At 40.0% G+C, this 24,330-nt stretch overlaps 1 protein-coding gene and 1 long non-coding RNA gene across 7 annotated transcripts in view; one reads left to right on the top strand and one right to left on the bottom strand.

Annotated features, from left to right (window-relative positions):
- The window catches only part of RAPGEF4 (Rap guanine nucleotide exchange factor 4), a 146,734-nt gene extending 133,311 nt beyond the window's left edge, over positions 1 to 13,423 (top strand). For all 6 annotated transcript variants that reach the window (XM_064434431.1, XM_064434430.1, XM_064434435.1 and 3 more), the window contains 5 exons: positions 979 to 1,029; positions 1,661 to 1,748; positions 2,083 to 2,147; positions 10,574 to 10,628; positions 12,170 to 13,423. In XM_064434431.1, coding sequence (XP_064290501.1) covers positions 979 to 1,029; positions 1,661 to 1,748; positions 2,083 to 2,147; positions 10,574 to 10,628; positions 12,170 to 12,297 — 387 coding nt within the window. In that variant the 3' untranslated portion in view covers positions 12,298 to 13,423. The remainder of the gene's footprint in view (positions 1 to 978; positions 1,030 to 1,660; positions 1,749 to 2,082; positions 2,148 to 10,573; positions 10,629 to 12,169) is intronic.
- A 1,037-nt stretch (positions 13,424 to 14,460) lies between these two features.
- On the bottom strand, positions 14,461 to 24,097 carry LOC135308880 (uncharacterized). The gene is made up of 2 exons (XR_010369273.1): positions 23,209 to 24,097; positions 14,461 to 20,968 (listed from the first exon to the last, which is right to left on the bottom strand). It is a non-coding gene; the product is annotated as an uncharacterized LOC135308880 (long non-coding RNA).
- Between the last annotated feature and the right edge of the window lie 233 nt (positions 24,098 to 24,330).

Here is a 24,330-nt window from a genome sequence, read left to right as displayed (position 1 = left end):
AGTTGTTGACACACATCATTAAAAATTAGGCCCTTGCTGTGGCACAGTGTAAATAGCTTGCTAGGGTACACACTTCAAATGTAGAAATTATTGCAAAAAATAATTTCTGCACTATAAAGTCTCTACTAATTTTTAATGTTATCCACTGCTAATAGTAGTCTGAAAAATTCAGCAAATACAGAGAAATGTCTTACTAAAAATAACTGATATGTTCTGATGGTACATAAAAAATTACAGTGATCTTTGAAACCAATTTATAACATATCTTATTGTCTTTAAAGTAAAGTGATTTACTCTGTGTAACATAGTATGCATGAGGGGAAAAGAAAGTATTTAGTAAAGCCCATCTCATCTCAGTCATTGCATGATCAACTGACCATTATTTATTTGTGTAGGTATTGTGGACTGAAAAAATATTCATTAATTTGTACTCCAGAAAGTGATGGAGGACCTTTGCTGCTGAGCATGTCAAGTATTTTACTAATAAATGCATCAGCATGAGCAAAAAAAAATCTCCTGGAAATGTCCAGGCCTGAATATGAATGTTTGCAAGGGCAGTTCATCATAGGTATGAATAATTAAACTGATCTGCCCCTACAGAAGCTGGGTGTAAATTGTATTTTCAGGTAGGCTACAATCAGGGATGTCCTGAAAGCATCCACATGAATTTCCACTTAAATTCTGAAGTCAGTGATTGCTATGTGAGCCAAACAAAAATCTGAATCTAAACATCCCAAAGGTCTAAATTCAAGTCGGGGTTTAAATCAGGATCCAGGTTTCATGGCTGGTCCCGTCTCTATTTTTAATCTGGTTGCTAGGAAACATGTTGTATTTTAGATTAGCACATTGTTAGAAATATCTGGCAAAAAAAGAGCACTTTCCTGACTTAGGGCGTTGTAGAAGGAACTAGCATTTACAGTAAAATTACTGCACTGATCGGATTTAATTAAGGTTTGCTATTTTTGTTTTTATTAACAGAAACTCCCAAGCAAGTTCAAGAAGATCTATGCAGAGTTTGAAAGCTTAATGGTGAATAGCAATAGATCCCTTATTCTATGCACAATCTGAGATAATTCAGTTTCTGGTTTGAATTCCTTGATTCAGAACATTTTATATGTCCTTGTTTGACTTTAAGAAGTTTATGATCCCATTTTAGAGCTGCTAAAACAAGTATGTATGACTAATAAATTATACTCTTAGGAACCTACTCTGAGAGAACTTATGTACCACTCAAAGTTAATCTGGGAACTCAGAAAAGCTTTATCACTTGTTTTCCAATAGTACATATGGGAAATTCTATATTTCAACCTGGATTTTTCCATGCAATACATTTTACCGCTACAACATATGCAAAACTGGATCTGCAGCTGTAAGGAGGGAGGAAAAAAAATATGTGGTTTCTTTTATGAAGAATGTTTTTGTAATCATATTTAACCTAGCTATTTGGCATGAAAAAATGTTTGTGTTTAGTGGTTGCATTCTCATTGTGTAACCAGCTGGGGAGAGTGATAAAAGGTGTCTGAATTTACAGATGCACTTTTAGAGACACAAGAAAAAATAAAGTTTTTAATAAATGCCATGACATCTAAATTAATGCATATAGTGTCTTGATACATATAATAATACATATTAGTAATTATTTGATTTCTTTTTTTTTAAGGATCCATCAAGAAACCATAGGGCCTACAGACTAACTGTAGCTAAATTGGACCCTCCGATAATTCCTTTCATGCCACTGCTTATAAAAGGTAAGCTTGGATGTTACCAGAATTATTAACTTGAAAGGTATTTGTCAGATATCTGAAGGATAAGAGTAGCAGCAAGAAAAAGCAAAAATCAATCTCAGTGTGAGGTATGATCTTTTTCCATTATGAAAAGCACGATACAGAGACAAGACAAACTGCTTTTGTACATCTGAATATCATACCTCAATTTTATTAGTCTCAGAAATACTGCAAATTAAAACTTAATTTTTTTATTTTACAGCTGCTACAATTTTTGTAAGGGTAGATAAAACATTCTGCTATTTTGTATGGCCATGATTCAGAAATGGGCTTTTATGTGTTTTTTCTTTCTATACAGACATGACGTTTACTCATGAGGGAAACAAGACATTCACTGACAATCTAGTAAACTTCGAAAAAATGGTAAGTATGACATGTTTGAAAGGAAACTTAAAATACCTCCCTATTCACCTCTTCAAGAGTGAACTTTCAGGGCTAGAGAGAATGAAGGCAGGAGCAAGACCTGGCAAAAATAGCCTGCATTGTACACAGAGCCTGGGGCCTCTGGTTTTCTGGAAAACTTCACAGAGGTGGAGAATAAACTGCCCACTGAGCAATGCACAGGCAAAATGTTTCCTAGGAGAGAGAGCATTAGGGACAGGAAGCAGAGCTGTTAGAGACACTTTTTAACAGTTTGGGACCAACCTGTGATTTTAACTGCTGTTCTTCAAACAGGCCTGAACTGCCTCAGGCTGGGATAGTTCTGCATTGCTCCTTGGAGAATGAAAAAAGCATTGAAAAGAACTTGCACAACATGTATTTCTTCTTTCCCTTCACAAATGAAAAGAGGTGTCTGTGGCTTGATTGCTTTCCTACTGGAAAGGAGAATCAATCATAAAAGGCTGGAGTATACTCAAATTTTATATAAGTCCTTCACCTGAGCTGTTATAATTTCAAACACCATTGTCAAAAATTGCAGGCAGGCGACTTTCCATTGCAGAAGTCTCAACTGAAACTTGAGTTTCTCAGCAGTGAGAAGATATTTTCTTGGTTGCTAAAGTCATGTTCCTCATTAGTGTGGTTAATGACACCTGTATCTGAGAAACTGCTTAGCCAAACCCAGCTATGGCATCTGCATAGGAAAAACAAACCTGACTTACTGCTCTGGCAGTCAGTAGTAGAATCACAGAATCACTAAGGTTGGAAAAGATCTCCAAGATCCCTGAATCCAACTCTTAGCCCAGGACCACTGGGTTCCCCAGTAAACCTTGTCCCTGAGTACCACATCTACATGCTCTTTGAACACTTCCAGGCCTAGTGATTCCACTGCTTTCCTGCGCAGCCTATTCCACTCCACTTCCTTAAAGTGAAGAAATTTTTTCTCATATCCAATCCAAACCTCCCCGGGCACAACTTGAGGCCATTTCCTCTCAGCCATTCAGCAGCCATGCTAGAGCATATTTGCTCTGGCACCTAGTTCTTAGTAGTACAGTAATCAGAACCACTCCATTCCACTGGAGTTACATAACTCCAGTTATTTCCACTGCACTGTGGAGGCGTTTGTCTGACCCTCTGAGCCTGATAACTGCAGAGGGGAGAAAAGGAGTACTTTAAGCTCTTTAAAAAACATCACAGAAAAGTGATCATCACTGAGTGAATTCTCTTAGATTCTAATCTGCAGCTCCAGGAGAGCCTCTGTCCTTGGTTGAAAATACCCCTTTACTAAGATGAGACATTTTGTAAATAAATGGCAGTGCTAATGCCTGAGTAAGGGCCTGACCTCACTTTGCAATAATGGCATTCTGTAATTGCATATGCAGACTGTGTTGCCATCTCCTTCCAAAGGCCTTGGGCCTTCTACCTGCAGAAAAGGACTTTTTTTCTGCACTGCCTGTTGTAATTAGGTACCGAAATAACAGTATAGATAGTAAATACTTTGGGGAACACAGAAGGGATCTCGGACTTGGTTGGAACACCTCCAAACCAGAATGGATGGCAGTTGCATTGCTATAGCCACGGTTCTGTGGCTGGCTCCAACATCTCCACCTCACCTGGCCTGTTTACACCTCCTGAGCCAGAAGAGCCAGTACATCCACTGGCTCAGAGCTCCGTGCTTCAAGCTCTTTATACCTCATTTTGTGTGAAAGCCATTACAGGAGGGAGGAGCTCTCTTGTAAGCACTTCCCATAGTTCAACACAGGATTATCATTTAAGAATAGTTCTGCACCACTCTGTACCACATTTTGGCACTCCCAAGGCCAAGAGTGAATCCATTAGTAGCTTAAACTGATCTATATCTAAGTTGCTGCAGGTCTGCCCTCTTTACCTTAGTCTGCTCATTGTCTTCAAAAGAATGTTACTTCCAGAAGAAGAGTTTACTAGTAGCACCCAAAAGTGTTAAATAATATTTTACATTGCAAGAATGTAGTACCAGTAATCTGAGTTTTGATCATTTTCATTAGGAGAGGAATGTGAAGATCAGTTAGTGTATTTTTGATGCTGCATATTTTTTATGGAATCATTATTATGTCTCATGTTCTTCAACTCACCAGAAAGGGAAACATTCTCCTTTTTTAGTATTCCAAGCCTTTCTTCAGTTGGTATTCTACCTAAAAGCTCGCTCTGCTTTTTCTCCAGGCCTTACTGCAAGTATATCTTTCGTATCTTTATTGTTCTTCACTAGCTTTTCTGCATGCTTCTATGGTGCTTTTACTGCCTTTCTCAACCTGTAGCTGTTCAGAGCAACCTGTATTCAAATTCCACCCACATAATTCGTTCTAATCCTACTGTGGACCTGGCAGTTTTTAGCTTTTTGCATGTGTCATCAGGTCAAGCAAAGAAGAAAAGCCTACTGTTAAACCTCAGTCGCTGCCGCCTACTTGCGTTAAGCTTAAAACTGTCATATCCACACATAATTGCCAGATATTAAACTGTGAAGACAAGACCACTCAGCCAGATAACTCTCAGGTAAATTCTCCTCTCTTTTAAATAAGTATAAGCCCAAGGTGTTTTTGTGATGTTACTCTGCCATTTTCAGGAGAAAAGTAGGAACAAGATTTTTTCACAGGAATCATGTCCTGCCATTTGTTGATTCTATCTCTTTGTTCTGCTGCACGATGTTCTGTCCTAAGCAGATGGAGATTCCTTAGAACATTGCTGGGAGCCACTCTTACTGATGTTTCTGAAACATCTTGGTTCTTTGGAATATTGTTTCCTTTTATGTTTGCTGAAGTTTATGAATAAAAATATCTGGGTGGTAGCCACTGGTGGTGCCACTTGCCACTGGAGGAGGTGGGTCCCTCCGACTCCCATGTAAGCCCGGTGATGAAACTGAGAACAGCCTCTGGCATTGCGTCTGCATTCTCACCACAGAGCCCTGATCCCGACAGCTGATGTGCTGCTGACAACTTTATTCCTGTAACTGGCAGCCAAAAGTAGAAGTTTGATCTAGTGGCATCTCTTCAGCTGAAACAGCTTCCTTTAAATCTTTCCTGTTTTGCAATGTTTCTGTTATTATTTATATTAAATGATGCATCTTAAAACATGCAGAAGCTGTCAGGCAGTGTCTGAGCCAGGAGCTCCCTGAGTGCCAGAAACAGCAAGGCCTGGTTTCCTAAACATTTGTGTTTCATGGCTGCTTGAGCTCTGCTCAGATCTCTCCTCGTGGCTGGGGCATGTGTTGTTTCTTCATGGCTGGGGAATTCTGTGTGAATAGGCTTTTGTCATAACATAGGAACTTGCACTGCAGCCTTTTTCCTCAAGAAGACGAGAGGGCACTTACACAATCTTTCTCTTGTCCACAGCCATCTGTTTTCACAGAAAATTGGTAGGAGCTTTCTTGTGTTTGAAAACTCTGGGTTCTTTTTTCAAATTGAACAAAATTATCTAGAGAAGAAGGGAAAAACAGACAGATGGTGTTGAGCCACATTAGCCCAGTCTTTTTTAGCAACTTTAACAAAGAAAAAGACTGAGTCAATTTTTTCTGCTATGCTTTCCTATATATTGATCTTTTCAGTGGTGGAGTGACAGAACTGTGGTATTGGCAGTAGTAAGGGGACATCACTCTGCAGAGCACTGCTGAGCTTTACCTGCTGCTGCCTTTGTGACTGCCTGCTCTTTCTTCCCCTTGCCCATCTCCTGATCCCCACAGATGCTTATCTGGAGGAGGCTGTGAGGAGTGGGAGGACAGGGACACCTAGCCAGGGAAGAGAGTAACCACATGTGGCAAAGCCACAGCGATGGGTGAAGAGGGAAGTTTGTAAACATACCCATTTGGTTTGTACAAGATGTGGGTAAACAGTACTGAAGATGTCAGAAATAGGTATGCTCTTAGCCTTTGTATTTGCACTGTATTTGTGCTCTTTACTCATGCCATTGCATGAAGCCTTAAAATCCAGCCTGGAAAATTTAATTTATGAATTTGTCAATAAGTAGGCAAAATTACTAAATTACTGGTCTTTGTAGTGTGAGTCTTTGGTAAAAGGCTTTGTCTTCAATAGCAAACAGGACATGGTTTAAGAGAAGTATTGAATGTATTTTAATTATCTCATTGCAAGAAGCTGATGGGGAGAGGCTGCAAGCTGTTTCCACCACAGTGTTGCTCAGATGTACATTTTAGTTTGGCATATATGACATGATACCAAACCACCACATCTCTTCTCCCCTAGTGACTTGACAGTACATGTTCGTTGTAAATGTGCCTTCAGAAGACTCATCTATGTAATAACTGAAGAGGTATTTATTACAGAGGAGCAAAACTTTTAAAGCTTTTTAAATACTGTAGTTTTAGTTTGGAAGGTGGGGAAGGTTTTGAGAGCTGCAAGTACGTGAAAGATACAAAGATGGCAGAAGGCTGCAAACACAATTAGTTTGTGATCTAGAATGACCCTCTTCTCAGGTGAAGGCAAGCACCCAACTAGTACCAGGAGTAACAACTCCTGTAAACTCTGTATGACTTAGCAGATACAGAATAACCTACAACCTGCAGCACATGGCAATACATGCCATTTAAGTGACACTGCTTTTATAGCTACATATTTAGAAAAAATTTACAAGTGCTTTCCTAGAATTAGGTCTTGGCAGGGAAGGAAGACAGGGAAAGTGAGGAAAGTACTGAGCATGACTGTCCTTAGGGACAGGCAATATTTCATACTCTTGACCAGTTACTGATTTTTTTTTCAAACCTCAACTGCCTAATTGCACTCTGACTGCCAGTACAGAATTTTGTATTCATAGACAAAGGGAAGATGTAATTAATTAGGAACTTTATCAGTGCCATTTCTCAAATTATCAGAGAGCCTGAACAAAGATTACTTTGTGTGGCACCTTCTCCATATGACATTACCCAGCATTATCTCAGGAATAACACCTGTAGAGGGAGCAGAAGACAGGAAAAAGCTCTGAAAGTGCTGCCCTGCCATGGCAGCGCAAAATAGTGCCATGGTGCTGACCACTGATGCTTGTTTTTGTCAAGCCTCTTCACCGTTCAGGTGCAAAAAGAGGATTAGAGAATTCGTGCATATTTGTTTTCAGGTTTTGTGGACATGAACAAAAGGGAATTCACACTCTTATCCATATGCAAAAAAGAGGGCAAACATTCTTTAATTTTTGGAACATAAAAATTATGCAAAAAGTGTGTGACTAAAGCCCTTAGTAGTTTTCAATAGCATATATGAATATTTATAATATTTAGCAACCTGGGTTTGGAATGGATTAGAAGATAATGTGCTGGCCTGCTGCCACAATTCCAGACTGTAAAACTTGAAAGGGTATTGTTGTGTATACACAGCATGCTGGTAGTAGCCATTATTTGTTATATTATGCAGTTGGTTCTATTTCAGAAAGATCCAAATTTAGGTTTGCATGGCTTTTTGATAGTGGTCTTGCTTAGCACTGCAAGTAAGCATAGGTTAATCTTTGCAGGCATTGACTAGAGGTAATCCTCTATTTGAAGAAAAACTGTAAGGAGCAGGCAATTAAACTTCCATCTGAACATTTTTTCTGTCCATGTTTCTAGTTTCCTTGCATCAAAAGAAGATAATCTAACTTATCTATGAGATTGGGGAAGGGAAATTTCACTTTGTTTCATAACCTGTTTTTCTGTTCACTTTGTACCTTACAAAGAGGAACTGTTAGGAGATTAGACATTATGAGACAGTAGAACAGCACTTGGAAAAAAAGTAGTGTGAAAAGAGCTCTTCGAAGATACATAATGCTTCAGAATCTCCCCATTGGCTTCTGATGCTGTCTTTGAGTCACGCTTATTCAGCCTTAACACTCGCTTCCTCATTGGTTTGTATTTCATCATTGCCAGGATAATTCTGAATGCAGACATAAAATCATATCACCCTCAGGAAAAGGCAAAGGAACCCTTTAAAATGAAGTCTTTCAGCCAACTGAAGGAAACCAGGCAGTTCAGCCTTTAACCAGAAGTCAGACAAGTCTGTTGCCACTTCCATTTTTCCTTGCCTAGAAGAGCCCACATAATGGTAAATTTGAAAATAGCAAAAACTTTTTTGAAAACCTTCACTACATACCCATAATTTTTCTTTCAGTACAGAACTGCATTACAGTATTTATTCTGGATGTTCTGCTTTTTTTGAGAACAAGCTTCCCAGGAGAGAAAAAAGTAAAATTATTCCAAAGAACATTTTTTTGGATAAATCTAAGTTTTCACATATGAAGCTTAATAATGATAACTCCAAAGATTATTATGAGATGAGGGTTCAAAACTTAAATACTATAGGTATGAAAAATTTAGGGTGTGTATTAACAATCCCTCTGGAAAGCACATCAAGCAAAACTAGCTGTCTTCCTAAAAATGAAGTGTTCTTAGCAAAGCTTTCTTTGAAGCTAGACAGTCTTGAAACTTCATTGTGTTGGCTGGTGCAGTTCAACTTCATGATCTCTCCTTGAAACAGTTATTGTAGATGAGCATTTTTTGAACTGGTAGAAACCAAAATAGCAGCATCACGTAACAGAGCCAAATATGAAGCCATAGAAGTGTGAAACCATCATGTATATGCTTGTGTTGTTTTGACTTACATTTGATTGGGTTAGACTGAAAAACTGCCACTGTTACATGCAGTGTGCTCTGTCTCAACCCAGTTACCTTGAGTATTTAAGGGGTTCCATTGAAGTCAGTGGAGTTTATTCACATGCTTAATGCTAAGCACCTGTGAGAATGTGTGCAAGGTAAGTGCCTTAGAGAATCTGCATAGTAAAAGTGGCTTGAAGAGATAGGAAAATTGCATTAGGATAAAATTTACGTTTACTTGAATTATACATGTAGATACATATAACTTTAGGAACAACATAAGCAGACCCATATGTGTTTTAGAAATAACATATTTTAGATCAGTTTCATTTGCTAGTACAAGGTGTAATCCACAAACATTTAGGATGTCATATATCAATAGTTTCTTACACCAACCAACCAACTCATTTTTGTATGCTTGATAGTACTGAGATTATCCATTGTGTGTGGAAGGAATGTCTTACATTGGTGCTTCCCACTCTGGAATGAGAGATTTCACAAACTTATTTCATTTGTAACATTTTCATTTAAAGCTATAATTGTGATTTCATTTAAGATTTTAATGAATTTAGAGGAGCATGTGCCTCAGGCTTTCTTGTTCACTAGTAAGAGATATATAATTCCATTTTGTGAGAGTTTATGACTAACTAGCTTGTTAATCTCACACAAAATTTCCATAATGTATGAAGCAGCCTGGTGAGAGTGTACCGTGTTAGAAGATGTCACTGTGTTGGAACACAGACATTAGAGTCTGATAGGAAGTAGCATTTCCTTCCTCTGCTTTTTCTTAACCTAAACAAAAGAAACTGAAACAAATGTTGTCCTTATAACAGGGATTGAATCAAACTATCCAGCTAACTGCTGAAATTTCAGTTTATTTGACATTATGTAGAACAACTAATTCTTCCCTATACTGGTGGGTATATTATTTCTGTGGTACTAATCACAGAAACCAGTTAAAATTCTACAGTCCAGAAGTAATGTTTTGCTGTATGACTAACCACAATTTCTTTTCTTAAAATCTATTGTAAAATAACATCTGATTTATCACATTGAAACTGAATTGAATGAAATGATGAGGTTTTTTGCTGAAGAGGAAGGACAGCCAAGAAGGACTGAAGTGACTTCTGCTTTTTTGTGGTGAACTGTCAGTAGAAGGGTCCACAAAAAGTGAATCCACTTTTCAGGTTGAGTTAGACACACTTTTGCAAAGTAACACTGTTTAACCAGTCTGTTTATGAAACTTGGCTGTGGGCCACAGTACTGACAGTGGCCTTCTCAGCTGTGAACCAAGCATTCTGCCAGTGAAGTCACCTAGTCACCCTCATGTGCTTATTTACAGTGTCAGCTTCCAGGAGGACTGCATTTTAAACTCAAGTTTGTATAAAAGCTGAAAGCTCTTTAATTGCTGAATATATTCTAGAAAGGGCCTTGCTGTTAGGAGCTGATAGTCTTTAAATTAACATGTATATACTCCATGGCGTTCCTTTTACTTTTTAATAAGGTAAGATGTTATCAAAGAAATGCACATTGAAGGGGCTGATTTTCATTCTTACTTAGGGCCGTTCACAGCATTCAAGCAAGGGAAAGAGTTCTCTGAGCGCATGTAAATTATACTCATGCTTATTTAAAGCCTGTGTAAATGCAAATCACACCCTATACATTAAAGTAGCAGCATTAAAATTATATTTTCATTCATATGACTGCTTTTATTGGCATGTGTCTTCACACTCAGGCACAGTTAGGTGCTTCGTTTGAATGATGATGAAATACAGTGCTTGTTCTCTGATTGCATCCCATCTTTTCCTTCCAGCGCATGATTGCCAACACTGTCAGGACAGTGAAATTCTGCCGGAGCCAATCCTTCAGTAAGTGTATTACAACATCTGTACCGTCGGCATTATCGTCAGTAGCTACAGTAATTACAACTAATTCTGTGTGTACCAGAACTGAAGAGCCTGCTTTCCAGTGATTCTTCCATGTTTGGATCCTGTGATGTTTCACAGGGCAAAATATCCTTCAGGGAGCTCTAATAAACCCCTTCTCCTCTATCTCTTTTCCGTGCATGTGAAAGTACTAAATATCTTGAGGTCTCTACCCATCTGTCAGATTAGAATCAGTTGAAATTAGACACTGGATTCAGAAGTGGTTGAAATAAGTCTAGCAGGCAGCAGCACACAAATACTTGCTTGGATAAATGCTGTTTTAATATGAAACCAGTCTGGAGACATGCCCTTTATAAATGACATAACTGCATAAGGAGGTGAATTTAAAACCTGTTTGTCAGTATAATTACCAGAACTTCCTTGAGGCCATGGAAGATGACAGAGCTGTATGGTCAAACAGGCTTCTCTGTGGGTCTCATCCCATCGAGCTGCACTGTCAGTCTCAATCACGTGGGCATTTCCTCAGCACTTCATCCATTTTGACTCACAGTACCCTTTCTCTTTCTCAAACAACAGAATAAATAATATAAAGCTATATTTTCATAAAAATAGTTTCTTTCCATGTGAGTCAAAGCTTAACTGTAGAAGATCTGTAGAAATTTCTGTAGAACTATAGAAAATTAAGAGAGATTTTTTTTTTTCATCCACAATCCAGGTTTTTCTGGCTTTGTGTCTTTAATTTTGATGTATTAAGGACGGATGAGACCTCCACATACTTAAAAATGGAAGCAGATTTTCATTATACATACTATAGCAAAATGTCAGTATATAGATCTACCGGATCTAAATTCCATGGTTTTTGTGTATGTGTATATGTAATGTAATGTAGGTGCCTCAGTATAATTTTTAGTTGAATTTAAATTACCTAGCACATGTTATATTACACTGTAAGCTGTTCCCTGTGGGGCTGAAGATACTTAGAATCTAGCTCAGTAGTATTCCATAACTGCTGTTGGAGTAGGTATAATGCAGTTAACTAATGTAAACAGGTAGTAAATTCTGAGGCTTGAATGGGACAGCCAGTAAGCACTACATTATTACAAATATTTAATACTGAGCTAGAATGAGAATATTGCATAAAAAGAGGCTTTAATCAATTCCATAATTTTGAATCTGTGAAAGTTGCTGATTCAAAAGCAAATGAGCAGCTTTAAATTGTACTTGTTAGCTGTATAATGTGTAGCTAATGACTGATAAGGTGATGTGTAAAACTGTAACCAAGGGCCATCAATTTTAGTAAATGTAGCCAAGGATGTCCAAAAGAAAAGTTAATTTGTGGGGGTAGTAACCAGAAAGATCATCAGATACGGAAAAAAGGTTTCAAAGAGAGCAATTTCTAAATACTTCCTTTTTAACTCACCAGGATCTTGTCTTTCCTGTGACAGCTTGTAAGGAGTTGTGCATTTTGTTCAGGCATTTGTCCATTTACGTGTATCAATCCTACATCATTTCTCTTTCACCAGATCCTGATGCAGCCCTAGCTAATAAAAACCATCAGGATGTTCGGAGCTACGTGCGGCAATTAAATGTGATTGACAACCAGAGAACTTTATCACAGATGTCTCACCGACTGGAACCGCGCCGAGCATAAACATTTGAAGCAATGATGAGAAACGATCTTTTATCCTCTCAAGGTCACTTGTTAAGAACTTCACTTTCTCTGCTACTGCACTGCCACTACAAAAACAAGCAAAAACATACCATAAGGTCTTAGGCAACGCACAATGTACCAGCCTGCTGGAGAACTTTGGCTGAGGAGAATTTATGCGCTGTAGGTGTATGGGTGGCCATGTTGTGAACTGTTAATTCAGCTTAAGGTGTAGTAAGTGATATCTCATACAGATTTAAAAAAAGGTAAAAGAATAGTTAGTGGGAACTGCACAAAAACTTATAACAGTTCTAAGGTAGGTAGTGGGTTCTTCTCCCTAATTAAAAAATCTGTATTTTACAATTTATGCTTCAGGTCAGGACCAAAACTGATCGTCAGTTTAGCTTGCTCAGCTACTCGTGACCTCCATAGAAGAGGAGGATCTGATGAAATAATGCAGGTTCAAGAGCGGTCCAAGGTATAGTTCCATTCAGAGACGACTTACAAATATCTCCATTTTAAATACAACAAATACTAAGAAAAATTCCCAGTCTTAATCATACTGTCTACTACTACAAGCAGTGTGGCCATTTCAGAAAACTGACAGGACTAAAAATAGTTTGAATGATAAATAGATTAATCAGTGTTTACATTTTACTTGCTTCTTTTTAAATTACCAATCAGGTTTTTACAAAATTCAGTTAAAAAGAAAGGTTGTCAAAATCAATAGCATTAAAGGTAGCAAAGGACTGGTTCAAAAAGAGCACAATATGCACAAATGGATTTCAAGAGAATATTTTCCTGGACATTAAAACCTTAAACTTCAGCTAGAATTAATCGTGGCTGGTTAACACATTTTCTGGTCTTACACATTTAAAAATATCTTAATTTTCAGCCAATTGTTTGCACTTTCAATAGACTGTAAATAAATGTCAATTTATTATGTTCTAGAATATTTATTTATGTAATAGTTATTGTGCCAAAATAATTCTGGTTTATTTATTTTGTTTAGCATGTTCTGAGAGTACAGCTTTTGTCTTCACACTCTGTGCATTTACATGTAGAAGTTGTGTGATCTATCTTTTCTGTAAATAACACGCAGTACCTTATTAAATGTAATTGCTGGAAAGGTTTAGTCACTGGCCTTATTTGCACTTTCAGCTTCATTCCTGCATAAATAGCAATGCTACTAATTGGCTGATATATCAAACTTGGCTTGTCATTTGCTGGGCCTCAAACCCGCCGTTGGCCTTCATGCACTGAGAGATGGACGATGAGATTAAAGCCAGTCAGATGCATCCCTGCCACGGGGCATGACAGGCAGGCAGTGACGCAACGCCATGGTCTCGTTAGCTCACTTGTTTCTCAAGAGAAAACATCTAAATTGGAAGGGTTTAAATAAAGAAGGGATATATTCTTAATTTTAGCTATCTAACTAATTTGTCCTGCTCAGTCACTGAAGTGAGCACTACAAGTTACCTTGGGCAGGATTTTACCTCAGGTTGGCAAGCTCAAGACCTTGACCTTGGCACTTGAGAGACCTCTGGGTTCGAGGACCACGGGGAGGTCTCCCAGGGCCTGCAGCCATGAGGGGAGAGGTGGTCTGGCCTGTGCCCTTTCCCTCCTGGGGATGGCTGTACTACTGCTGAGCAAGCCCAGATGGCAGCCAAGCGCATGCCAAGGGAATGACGATGTTGAAATGGCAAAAATCTTTCCTATTGCATTCACACTGGTTCTGCACTGTGAAGCTGGATGAAATAAAACTGATTAAGCCTGAAATTAGAAGTTACAACTATTATCTCATAATTAAGCTTCAGAGATGACCTCATTGATATAGTCTACATTTTGCTTTAGATGCAGAGCATATATTTTTGGCATTAAGCAGGACTGTGTGGAATCAGTATACACATACAGATTTTTTTATCTATAAAAATAATTACATTCTTTTAGTCAAAACATAAATTGTGCAAAAGTTGAGAGTCACAGGGAAATGCTGACACAGAACAACAATCTGCTTGGTACCTGCTTTCTGCAAAGGAAAGAATTACACAGTTAAGAAACATTCTGCAGCATGATGAAATAATTTATTTTAACTTTGCTGTCTGACTAGAAGTTCAAGATGATTCAGAGGAAAACCAGCTAATAATATAGAGACAAATTTGTGTCTTATCATTTCAAGTGAGAAATATTTATTTCCATTTGTGCTCTTTGAGGAATATACTTCATATGGCTTTTTCAGATACAGAATCTTTCCAGAAGCAAAGTAAGCAGTAGAATGAACTACAGGGACACAATTAATTCAACAGGCATTTTTATCTTTGCAATCAATTGGTAACATTTCTGAGTTCATTATTTTATTTGTTCCAGGTCTCTATTAGTCTCTATTGTTTGGACTTTCATTTATTTCTGTGTTAGCTGGTTTATAAATCTGCCAAGTTTTGGCCTGGCTCTGCATATAGACTAATTCTTCATCCATTTAGAATGTTTTTGTCCCCTTGGTTTATTCTTTTTTTCTTTAGAACTTCTGTTTTACTTATTTGTTGCAAACAGTCTCTCTCATGTAGTTGTATCCCAGTGATAAAAAGAAAGGTTTCATTGCACCTCCATGTCAACAAATGAATGCAGTTTACCTACTCAATGAAACAGGTATCTGACATTTTTTAATTTTCCAATAAAGGGTGCTGTATAAATAACAAGTGTTGCTATCTCTGTATCTAATTGATTCAAGTGGCTCAGATAGTTGCTATGGTTCTAATCACTGCCTAAATACTTAGAGATTAGATGAATAAAACTACCTTCTGGCTCTAGGATCTGTCCTGGGCTTCCCTTGCTCCCTGTGTTGACTTTACAACAGGAAGGCAGCTGTCAATAATAATATTGCTCTAGCTGTAGGAAGTCTACGCGAATGTTGCACTAGAGTGGATAATTAATAGGAACTCAAGAAACACTGAAATGTCAAAACATCCATCCTGACTTCAGCCTGTGCTCACAGCTGCGAGTCACAACTCGTTCCTGCTTCACTGAGGGCACCGCCTTGCTGCTGACTCTCAGACAGGTCTGCAGGCCTGGCTGCAGGGAGTTGGGCAATCCCCAGCACCGCTCTGCTCATGGTCCACCCTGTTTTAGATGCTCCACTTGGTCTGGTTTTGGCCCATGCCAGCTACCTCTGCAGGAGACTGTCCAGCCATTACTTATGGGGGATCGTGCAGCAAGGCCACTTCCAGGGGAAACTACAGAGCTGTCTGTCCTGTCTCCATCCCGCCCCCACAGTCCTCCAGTGGGACCTGAGGTGCTCTGCACCTCCATCACACCCACTTGCATAAACACTACAGTGAGCCCCCTCCTCACTGCCACATTGCAGGCTGAACAAACGTAAACTTGTTCTAAATCCTAACCAGGATGATTGTGCCTGAGGGTCACAGGCCATACAGTGCTGATATGGCTGGTCCCTGCTGCTTGGCCTCGCAGCCCAGAGCTCCTGGTCCTGTTTTATTTACTGGCAGAGTCATAACTGTAGGATGAGTTTTCAGATGAGAATGACCAGGAGGCAATGTCCATAATAAATATCCCCTGCTGGGGACCACTGAGCCAGCATGGTGACACCTTAGGCATTTTGGAAAATGTTCTGCATTACAGGGTTCCACCACTGGCCTTTTTTTTTGCTCAGGCAACAGTAGAGAGCTCAAACGCCTCTGTTTAGGGCTGCAGAGCCTAAAGTACAGCTCTCCCTACCCTGGCATATTTCACTATTGTTAATTTGTTAGGATTTCTTCTGTTTCTCAATGACCAGGCCCAGTGGTGACAAAGGCAGGGAGAAAAGGTTAAATCCAGGGAAGCTTGAATCCTGTACACCAGGTGGCTACAACTGTTTGGTAAAGGCAGGATTCATAATATTTTCCACGGACATCTTGTTCAAACCCAGTCAGCCACAAAGATATAATAGTGACAGATAAAAGAATTCAAATGTATTTGCAGGACTCTGCAGATGGAGGGTTTGAGTTCTTTCTTCCTAGGTAAAATATTGTGAGGGCACACAGTCTCTTCAGACCTGATACAAAGAGAGACAGAAACAAAATGCTTCTTTTCAGAGACATGGGCAAAGCAACCTTTTAAGTACAAGAAGTTTAAATATAATTTAGAAATCTTACAAAATAAGTTAGAGTGAAATAAAAAGATTTAACCTTCAGGAGTACAAAAAGAGATAATGAATTTTGCTTAGGAAAAAAAAATTAACAAAATTATAAATCTAAATTGTTAACACAGCTTCTTAGTAAGGTCAACTGCATAATATAGAGCACCTTAACCTCTTCCAGCAATTTTTAAACACCATGCAGCTTAAATAGACTACTTCTGAATTCAGCAGTATTTCTTCTGGGAGCTCTGAATGCAAATCAAGAGGTAATAGTAGAAGGAAATTAAAAGATGTGCTATTCTCATTTCATTTTTTGTACTGATAATAAGGAAAGCAGCATAGAGTGATATGGCAAAGTGAACCTCTAACTTCAATAGCTTTTCTTTTACTGTTAATCTGAAATGCATTACAATCTGCCTTTTCAAATAATCATAATGTTCTTTACTGTAGCCTGCATTAAAGTTTAGCAGGCATAAGCAGCAGCTGTCACCAGAGGTCAAGGTATTAGCAATCAAAGAAAATAATGACCAGATTAAAAAGTTATCATTAAAATTGTGAAACCAGAAACTTCTTTAGCAGCTTATCTTGGGAGCCCTGCATCCAGAGCTGTAGCTATGCCCATGGAACCCCTGGCACCCCCAGATGTCTCCCCACTGCACTGTGGTGGGGCTGGGCAGTCCTGGGCTGGAGGGGACCTTCACCTTTCTACCTCCTCTCTTGGAAAGGTGCAGCACTGCCCCAAACTAATTCCCACAGGACAGAGCTCTCTGATGTGGCTGGTGGCTAAAACCTGACGTCAAGCTTCTCGCTGTGGTCAGTGTTAGAGCAGCATGCAGGGCAGGGTGCTGCATGCTTGTACCTCCTGCTGTCCGACAGCACAGAGAGAGTGGCTCCAACCCCACCTGCCCTGTGCACTGCTTTAGCTATTACAGCCCTCAGACATCTAACTAAGGCTGCAACTTGCAAATCCACAAAGGAGCATAATCCAGCCATGGTCTTAGTGGTTTATGACTCAAGTGATGGGGGGACTGCTGTAGAAGAGGAAATTCTTAAAAGGGAAAAAAGAGCATGTACAGCTACAAAATCTATCACATCTAACTGCTGAAGGGTATTTCACAAAGGGTTGCTTTTTAATAGGCCTGGCACTCAAAGGTAATTTCTGAATACAAAATAAACTCAGAAACTGACATGATAATGCATAAAGAATGAATAATTACTGACACAAATTGGAATATTTTTCTTGGAAACTCCATGTAATAAAAATGTGACACATGGGGGTACTGGTAAGAGCTTGACCTTTATTTCCTGGCCCTAATCCATTTGGGTCAGAGTGACAAAAAGCAAACCCTTTCTCACATGGTAGGGGTCAGCCAGTTGTGTTTAATTTTTTTCCTCTTTTTGCTTTCAAATGCAAATAAAGCACATTACCAATGAAAATAATGATTGTAAATGACTACCTCAATTAAAGGAAATTTACATAAAGATACGTAGGATAATGGTAGCAGTAGATATTCCAACATCCTAACAGACAATAATCCATTTCTTAATCAACTTCTGTCAATAATCATAAGCTTTCTGCTCTCCATGGTTTCCTCATTATAACACCACCTCTTGTGTTTTTAAATAGTTCTTTCTTCAGATGCTGTCCGAGCCAGCAAGTGAACCTGCTATCTGTATTTGCCGACTCTTTGTGTTTTTTCACAGGTGTACATTATTTCTGCACAGGACTACTGTCGGCAGCATTGTGGATGTTCTCAGATAACAGAGAGACAGTTTTGCCTTGGGTTTTCTTTAGATGTCCTCATTCTCTGTAGGACTGACCCTTGAGGGCTGCAGTACTGGCAGGTTGCTGTCTAGTGTCTGTTTGAAATACGGCATTTCCTTCCATTTGTAATTCCTGCCCTAGTGTTTCTCCTGTTCCTCTTGTCTGGCATATAACTCCTTTGTGGTGCTCCTCATCAGTTAGCACTGTTGCCAGAAACTAGTTATAGGATTACAGAGATTTTTGTTTCCTTCCTGTCATAACTAGAAACTGTTAATAGTGTGCTTGTGTTTTGGGGGAGTTGATTACCTTTATTTGGGATCACAGGAAAAGGGACTGAGATGATACAGCTAAACAGATTTATCTATAGTAATGGCTTTTCTGAGGCAGTCTAATATTATGGATATTTTCTAGTCTTATTTAATCTCTAAATACAAAGACAAAAAATATGAGATCTCCAATAGACAGATTTGTTTCTAATTAATGTCCAGTGGATTAAGTAAGTAGCAAAAAATGCAAGCTACTGTACACTACAGTAGATCACTAAAATAAGTTAATATTTTCTTTGTAATTCAAACCAATTCTCTGCCAATGGTGGCCAAAATTTTCATTATTCCGGTAGCTGCATTTACTTTAGAAGAAAGGTAAATTACATAAATAGTTTGGTAATAAATGATTTTAATAAGGAAAATATGATAGTATGCTTTAAATAATTTGTTAAAAGTTCTGTGTTGTTATTTTCCCTTGGTGGTCCTCAGAGGTGGTGGAATTGTGCCTGCCTCTCCCCAAACTCTCTGTGCCTGAGCAATCTATTGGGAAAAAATTTAGAAAGAAATGAAGGGACTGTTTCTTCTGTGGAGCTTGGAGTGATGTGGGTTAGAAAACACAAATGGGCACAGCTACAATAAATTCAGTACAGCTCTAAAACAAAGAAAACAGTGTTAAGCTGTATTACATTTTAGAGAAAAATCTGCCAAAATTAGAACAACAAATTAAGTCCATTGGACCAGAAAATTTAATATAGGAAGGAGTATGAGCTATATATATACACAATTAAAAGTATGTCATGAAATGGTAGCTGAGCAGAGTACTAGTGAGTGAATAGCAGCTGAGTATAATGATTGGCTAAAAATTGTGGTGCCAGAAAAAGATAAGAAAACCATTCTTGTAAAACAATCAAGAATTGGATTTCTTGTTAATATTTTGCCATCTCATGGCTATCTCATTACTAATTATATTGACATTTTTGTAGAAGTTACATGTTCTTTTTACACTGAACAGATGCCTGATCAAAAGACAGTGTACAAGCTGTAACATGCCAGTTCTGAAAACCATTGTGCACAAAGCAGGTACTTGATCCACACCCATTGCACACAAGCTTATGCTGTCACATGTCTGGATTTAATCATTCTGGTCTATGTTAAATAATTGTATTATTAATACTTTTACAATTAATATTTAATAGTATATTTATAATTTCATGTTAAATATACCATATAGGCACTTTCATAAAATCCTTCTTTAATTTTTTTTTTAAAAACCCAAAAAACAGGTAAGAAAACAACAGCATAGATGGATGATGGTACAAGCTCTTTCTTCATTTCCCATGAAGGACTAGAAGAAGCTATTTCCCACAGGACACCAAAGACTGGGCTGCTGAAGCAAACAGGAATCATAGTCTCGGCTGTGTGAGCATGGGCACTGCATGTAGCATCATGCTGGTGTTTGTGGGTGTACATTCACCACCTCATGTACACCAGGAATGGCAAGATTGCCTCTGAGCCAATTCCAAAGACAATTCCTTAGATTTTCCACTTGCTATCACCCAAAAAGAGAAAAGGCAGCTTATTTTGGCTAGCAGTAGTCATGCAAGTTTTCTTTTGGCATGCAAGTTGTCTTTTAGTCATGAAACCAATCCTGCTAGTTATGTTTTGGGGTGTAACTGCAGAGGTGTGTGATTGCAGCATGTGTAGACATACCTGCATGTATTTCAGTCTGGAAAGCAAGCAAAAATAATGTAGAGAGGGCTTTCAGGTGAGTCATTTTTCACCTCTTCCAGATCACAAACCTGGTGGAACAATTGGTATAAACCTAGTGACACCATGTAGTTACAGCTGACATTGCTCAAACTAGCTAGATTAACACTAGCATACACTAGTGCTACATGTACTACAGCAGCATGCACAACCTTCCCAGTGTATCCCGGGCATGACTTCCACCATGTTTTCTGGCCAATTTTTTAAGCTAGAAATGGAAGCAAGTCATAGCAACTAAACAAGAAGTCGTGCTTCAAAGAAACTTCTGTGTTAAGCCTGAGATGAACTCTGGGCCAGTCTTGAAGTAGAACTGAAAAATACAGAGCAGGTGTCCACCTCCAAATTATCGGTGTCTAGAGTTTCACATACAGTTTAAGCTGCCATAGACCACCACACTGCTAGAAAAGCACTTCTAGGCTCCATCCCCTCTCAGCTGCTTTTATCAGCCCTGCCTTTGTGCTGGCACAAGCCTTTATGCAATTGCCTGATGACCTGCATTCTGCTCTGAGTGAAAACTGCTTTGTTTTCTCTGCAGCAGCTTCTCCTGCACAGCCCAATTCCTTGTGCAGCCATGCAAACACCATGCTGGCAGAAGGTGAGGTGAGCAGCACAGGAGCAGGAACAGGGCTCAACAGGCAGGGCTGTGCCTTGTGCTTTTGGCAGGCAGGATGATTTAAACCACCTGGACATATGCATGACACTGTATTTTCCATGTTGAAATGTGGTGAGATGTCATTACGCAACCTGTAATGAGATGTAAAGAGACAATTCATATGAATCTTTTCAACCCTAAAATTGAGTTAAAAGTTGATAGAACTGCCTTTATCCTTTGCCAATTTTGTGGCTTTACAATAACTTTTATTAGCTTTTAAATATTTTCTTTTTCTTCCTGTCCCATATCAATTGAAGAAGCCTGAGATCAGGATTGAGCTCTCCAGAGGTAACTTTTGAGTTTCTCTGTTTGAGTTTGCTGCCTTAGAAAGAAGGGAAAACATACCACCAATGTGTTGGCTCACTGTTCTATACAGTACACCAATACACTTAAGAAATTGCCATTACACTGGTTTCTGATCTTTTCTAGCTATTTTTTATTTAATTTTCTTGATAATGGAAAAACAACTTGAAAATACCCAGTCTCACTAGCCAGAGGGGAGAAAGAGTACCAGCCCAAAATGCATGCTCAAAACCTTGTTGTAATAGTTTCAGCTTCACAGTTTGGGTTGGACAGTTCTTGTGCAGACTTCTTTGCTTTCTCTTACTTGTCCTCTACTAGAACAGGTGCAATTATGTGATTTAAACAAGTGGCATGCTAACACATTGTCTGGTGCAGACTCTGCACTCCTACTCTTGAAGGAGGAAATATTAATCGTTTCTCATGTGCTACCAGAATAGTTCATTTAGGCCCTGCAACCAGGGCTTAAAGTGAGGTATGGTAAATCCCTGCTCTACAGATACACAGCCAGGGAAAAAAATGCCCAGACAAAGCACAGTAGGCAAGAGACCTCTGAATGCATGTGCTCAAGGAAAATGGCTATGAAACAGGTGATTTAACATTCAAAGAGATTTTTAAATCATTTCACTAATTGGCAATTGCCTCTGGCAGGAAGGACAAACAGTCCAGTTACAGCATTTAAGAGATTAAGTATGTGGCACCTCTCCTCCTCCAGAGCTTAGTTTCATGTGACTTGTGTTTGACATTTGTGTGTGCCTTTAAAACGCGGCACCTTTGACTGGAGGCTTCTCCAGTCTCACTACATATCAGTTCATAAGAAAGCACAAGCACTCTCAGATCAGACAAGAAGTGCCTGAAACTGCAGTATCCAGGGGAAGGCAAAGCATGCTCACCTCCCTCACTGCTTGTCCTGGCAATACTGAACCTATCTGGTGGGCAAAAGGGGGTCACCAGTGCCTGCTTTTTGACTTTCTTACTGTCTTCACATGCTTTCTTCACTGAGTGCTTAAGATCTTGCTGAACTTTACTCCTATTTTTATAGTTCAGTGAAATGTTTTATTTTAAGCACAGAAAGTATTAGTACTTCAAATGGGTATTAGTATTTAATGGGTATGAGAAGCTTTCCCACATGTTGTATTAGTTGTGCCAAACTAATACAGCATGGGAGAAGACTCTGATATTTCATTAAATAATTATATTTCATTAATCAGTAAAGTGTTCCTCCATGATTCACCTTGATACCTACATCTTTGAGATGTACAGTTAATGGATATGGTTCAGTGGGATGCTGCACAGCTCTGTGAATCATTGTGCTACACAACTGGTTTTATATGTCAGATCTGTACATGCATGTAAAAACAGTCAAATATGAGAGAGAGCAGGGAGCTGCAGTTCTCCAAAGAATATAAAATCTCAGTGTACAGTCAGCAGTAGATGACCTGGGGAGTGCAGAGCAAAGCAGCACTGGGCACTGAGTCTTGCATGATAAATTGTATCATACAGAAAATGTGCTGTCACAGCCATGCAATGTGCTTACCTCAATAGAAAAATAGTTTGCTCCCCAAGTCTTTTGAGTCTCTTCCTTTAAGTGTGACAGCAGTAAGTTGTCTTATTGAAACAGTAATAAGATGATTCTATTTGCAAAATGTTTTCTGCAACAGCAGAAAATGCCATTAAAATGTTTGGATAAGAAGCAGTCTGCATGGCTGTTTCATTTCTGACCTGGGCAGCCAGGGAGTATGTATGAGGGACTGGGGGGTGGTTACAATTGCCAGTCAAGTCCTTCTCTTCCATATTCCTAAAAGGAGGACTGGCTGTAGGAGCAAACCTGCTCCCTTCCTATTCATTGGGACCTCCAGACCCTCACCCACAGCATCATGGCAATCCCAAGTGATACCCAGGACTTAAATATACTGCATCTTGGAAAACACCATCCCAGCCCCCATGGCACAAAAAAAGAAGCGGGTTTTTTTTTGTTGGTTTTTTTTTACCTTCGTCTGGTCATTTTGGTAAAAAAAATTAGCCATACTACCTGTCACAGAAGCAGGAACCCTGGAAGGAAGAAGCTTGTTCTTCCAAAGCTGTGGCCATGGCAGTGCATCCCCATGCCTGGACTCCCTCCACCTGCAGTGGCTGGGCTGCACTTGTCCAGTGGAAACACTTGACAGAACAGGCCCTGCTCAGTCCAGAGGCTCTTCCCAAGTCTGGCACAGCTGACCAACAAGCAAACAGCCACTCTGCCACTACCCAGTGGGCAGTCCAAGCCAGGAGGGCCAACCCTCTCCTGGGGTACATCAGGCACAGCATCAGTACACAGGTACACCAGCCAGGCAAGGGATGTGACTGTCCCGCTCTGCTCTGCACTGGGGTGGCCTACCTCAAGTGTTGGGGCAGTTTTGGGTGACACAATATGAGAAGGTTATAAAGCTCTTAGAGAGTGTCCAAAGGAAGCCAACAGCGATGGTGAAGGACCTTGAGGGGAAGCTGTGTGAGGAGAGGCTGAAGGCACTGGATCTGTTCCTCCTGGAGAGGAGACTGAGGGGAGACCCCACTGAAGATACAACTTCCTCATGAGGGGAAGCAGAGAGGCTGACACCACTCTGTGGTGACCAGTGACGGGACCCAAGGGAATGGCCTGGGGTTGTGTCAGGGAAAGATTTAGATCGGATATTAGCCAAAAGGCTCTTCACACCGTGCGGGGTTGGGCACTGGAACAGGCTCCCCAGGGAAGTGGTCTCAGCACCAAGCCTGACAGAGTCCATCAAGCGTTTGGACACCACTCTCAGGCACATAGTGTGGTTCTTGGGGATGTCCTGTCCAAGGTGAGGAGTTGGACTTCATGGTCTTTGTGGGTCCCTTCCAACTTAGTACAGCCTGCGATTCTGTGATTCTGAGAGGCCGATGCTCCGTCCCGCTCGCCTCACGCCAGCCCCACCACAGCGCTCCGGGTGTGAGCAGGGTGCACAGGCCGTGAGGGGCCACGCGCCCCTGCTCCTGTCCCAGGGCGGAGGGGCCACGCTCGCCTCGTCCCGCCGCCCCCGCAGCCCGAGGGGCCGCTCCGCGCCGGCACCGCCCGCCCTGCGCGGCCCCGCGCCCCCTGCAGGCAGGGCACCGCACCCCGAGCCGGCGGCGGCCGCGCCTCCCCGCGGGGCCC

Source organism: Passer domesticus, chromosome 10 (assembly GCF_036417665.1).
Source record: "Passer domesticus isolate bPasDom1 chromosome 10, bPasDom1.hap1, whole genome shotgun sequence".
Classification (NCBI taxonomy): Eukaryota; Metazoa; Chordata; class Aves; order Passeriformes; family Passeridae; genus Passer; species Passer domesticus.
This window is presented reverse-complemented; position numbering and strand designations above follow the sequence as displayed.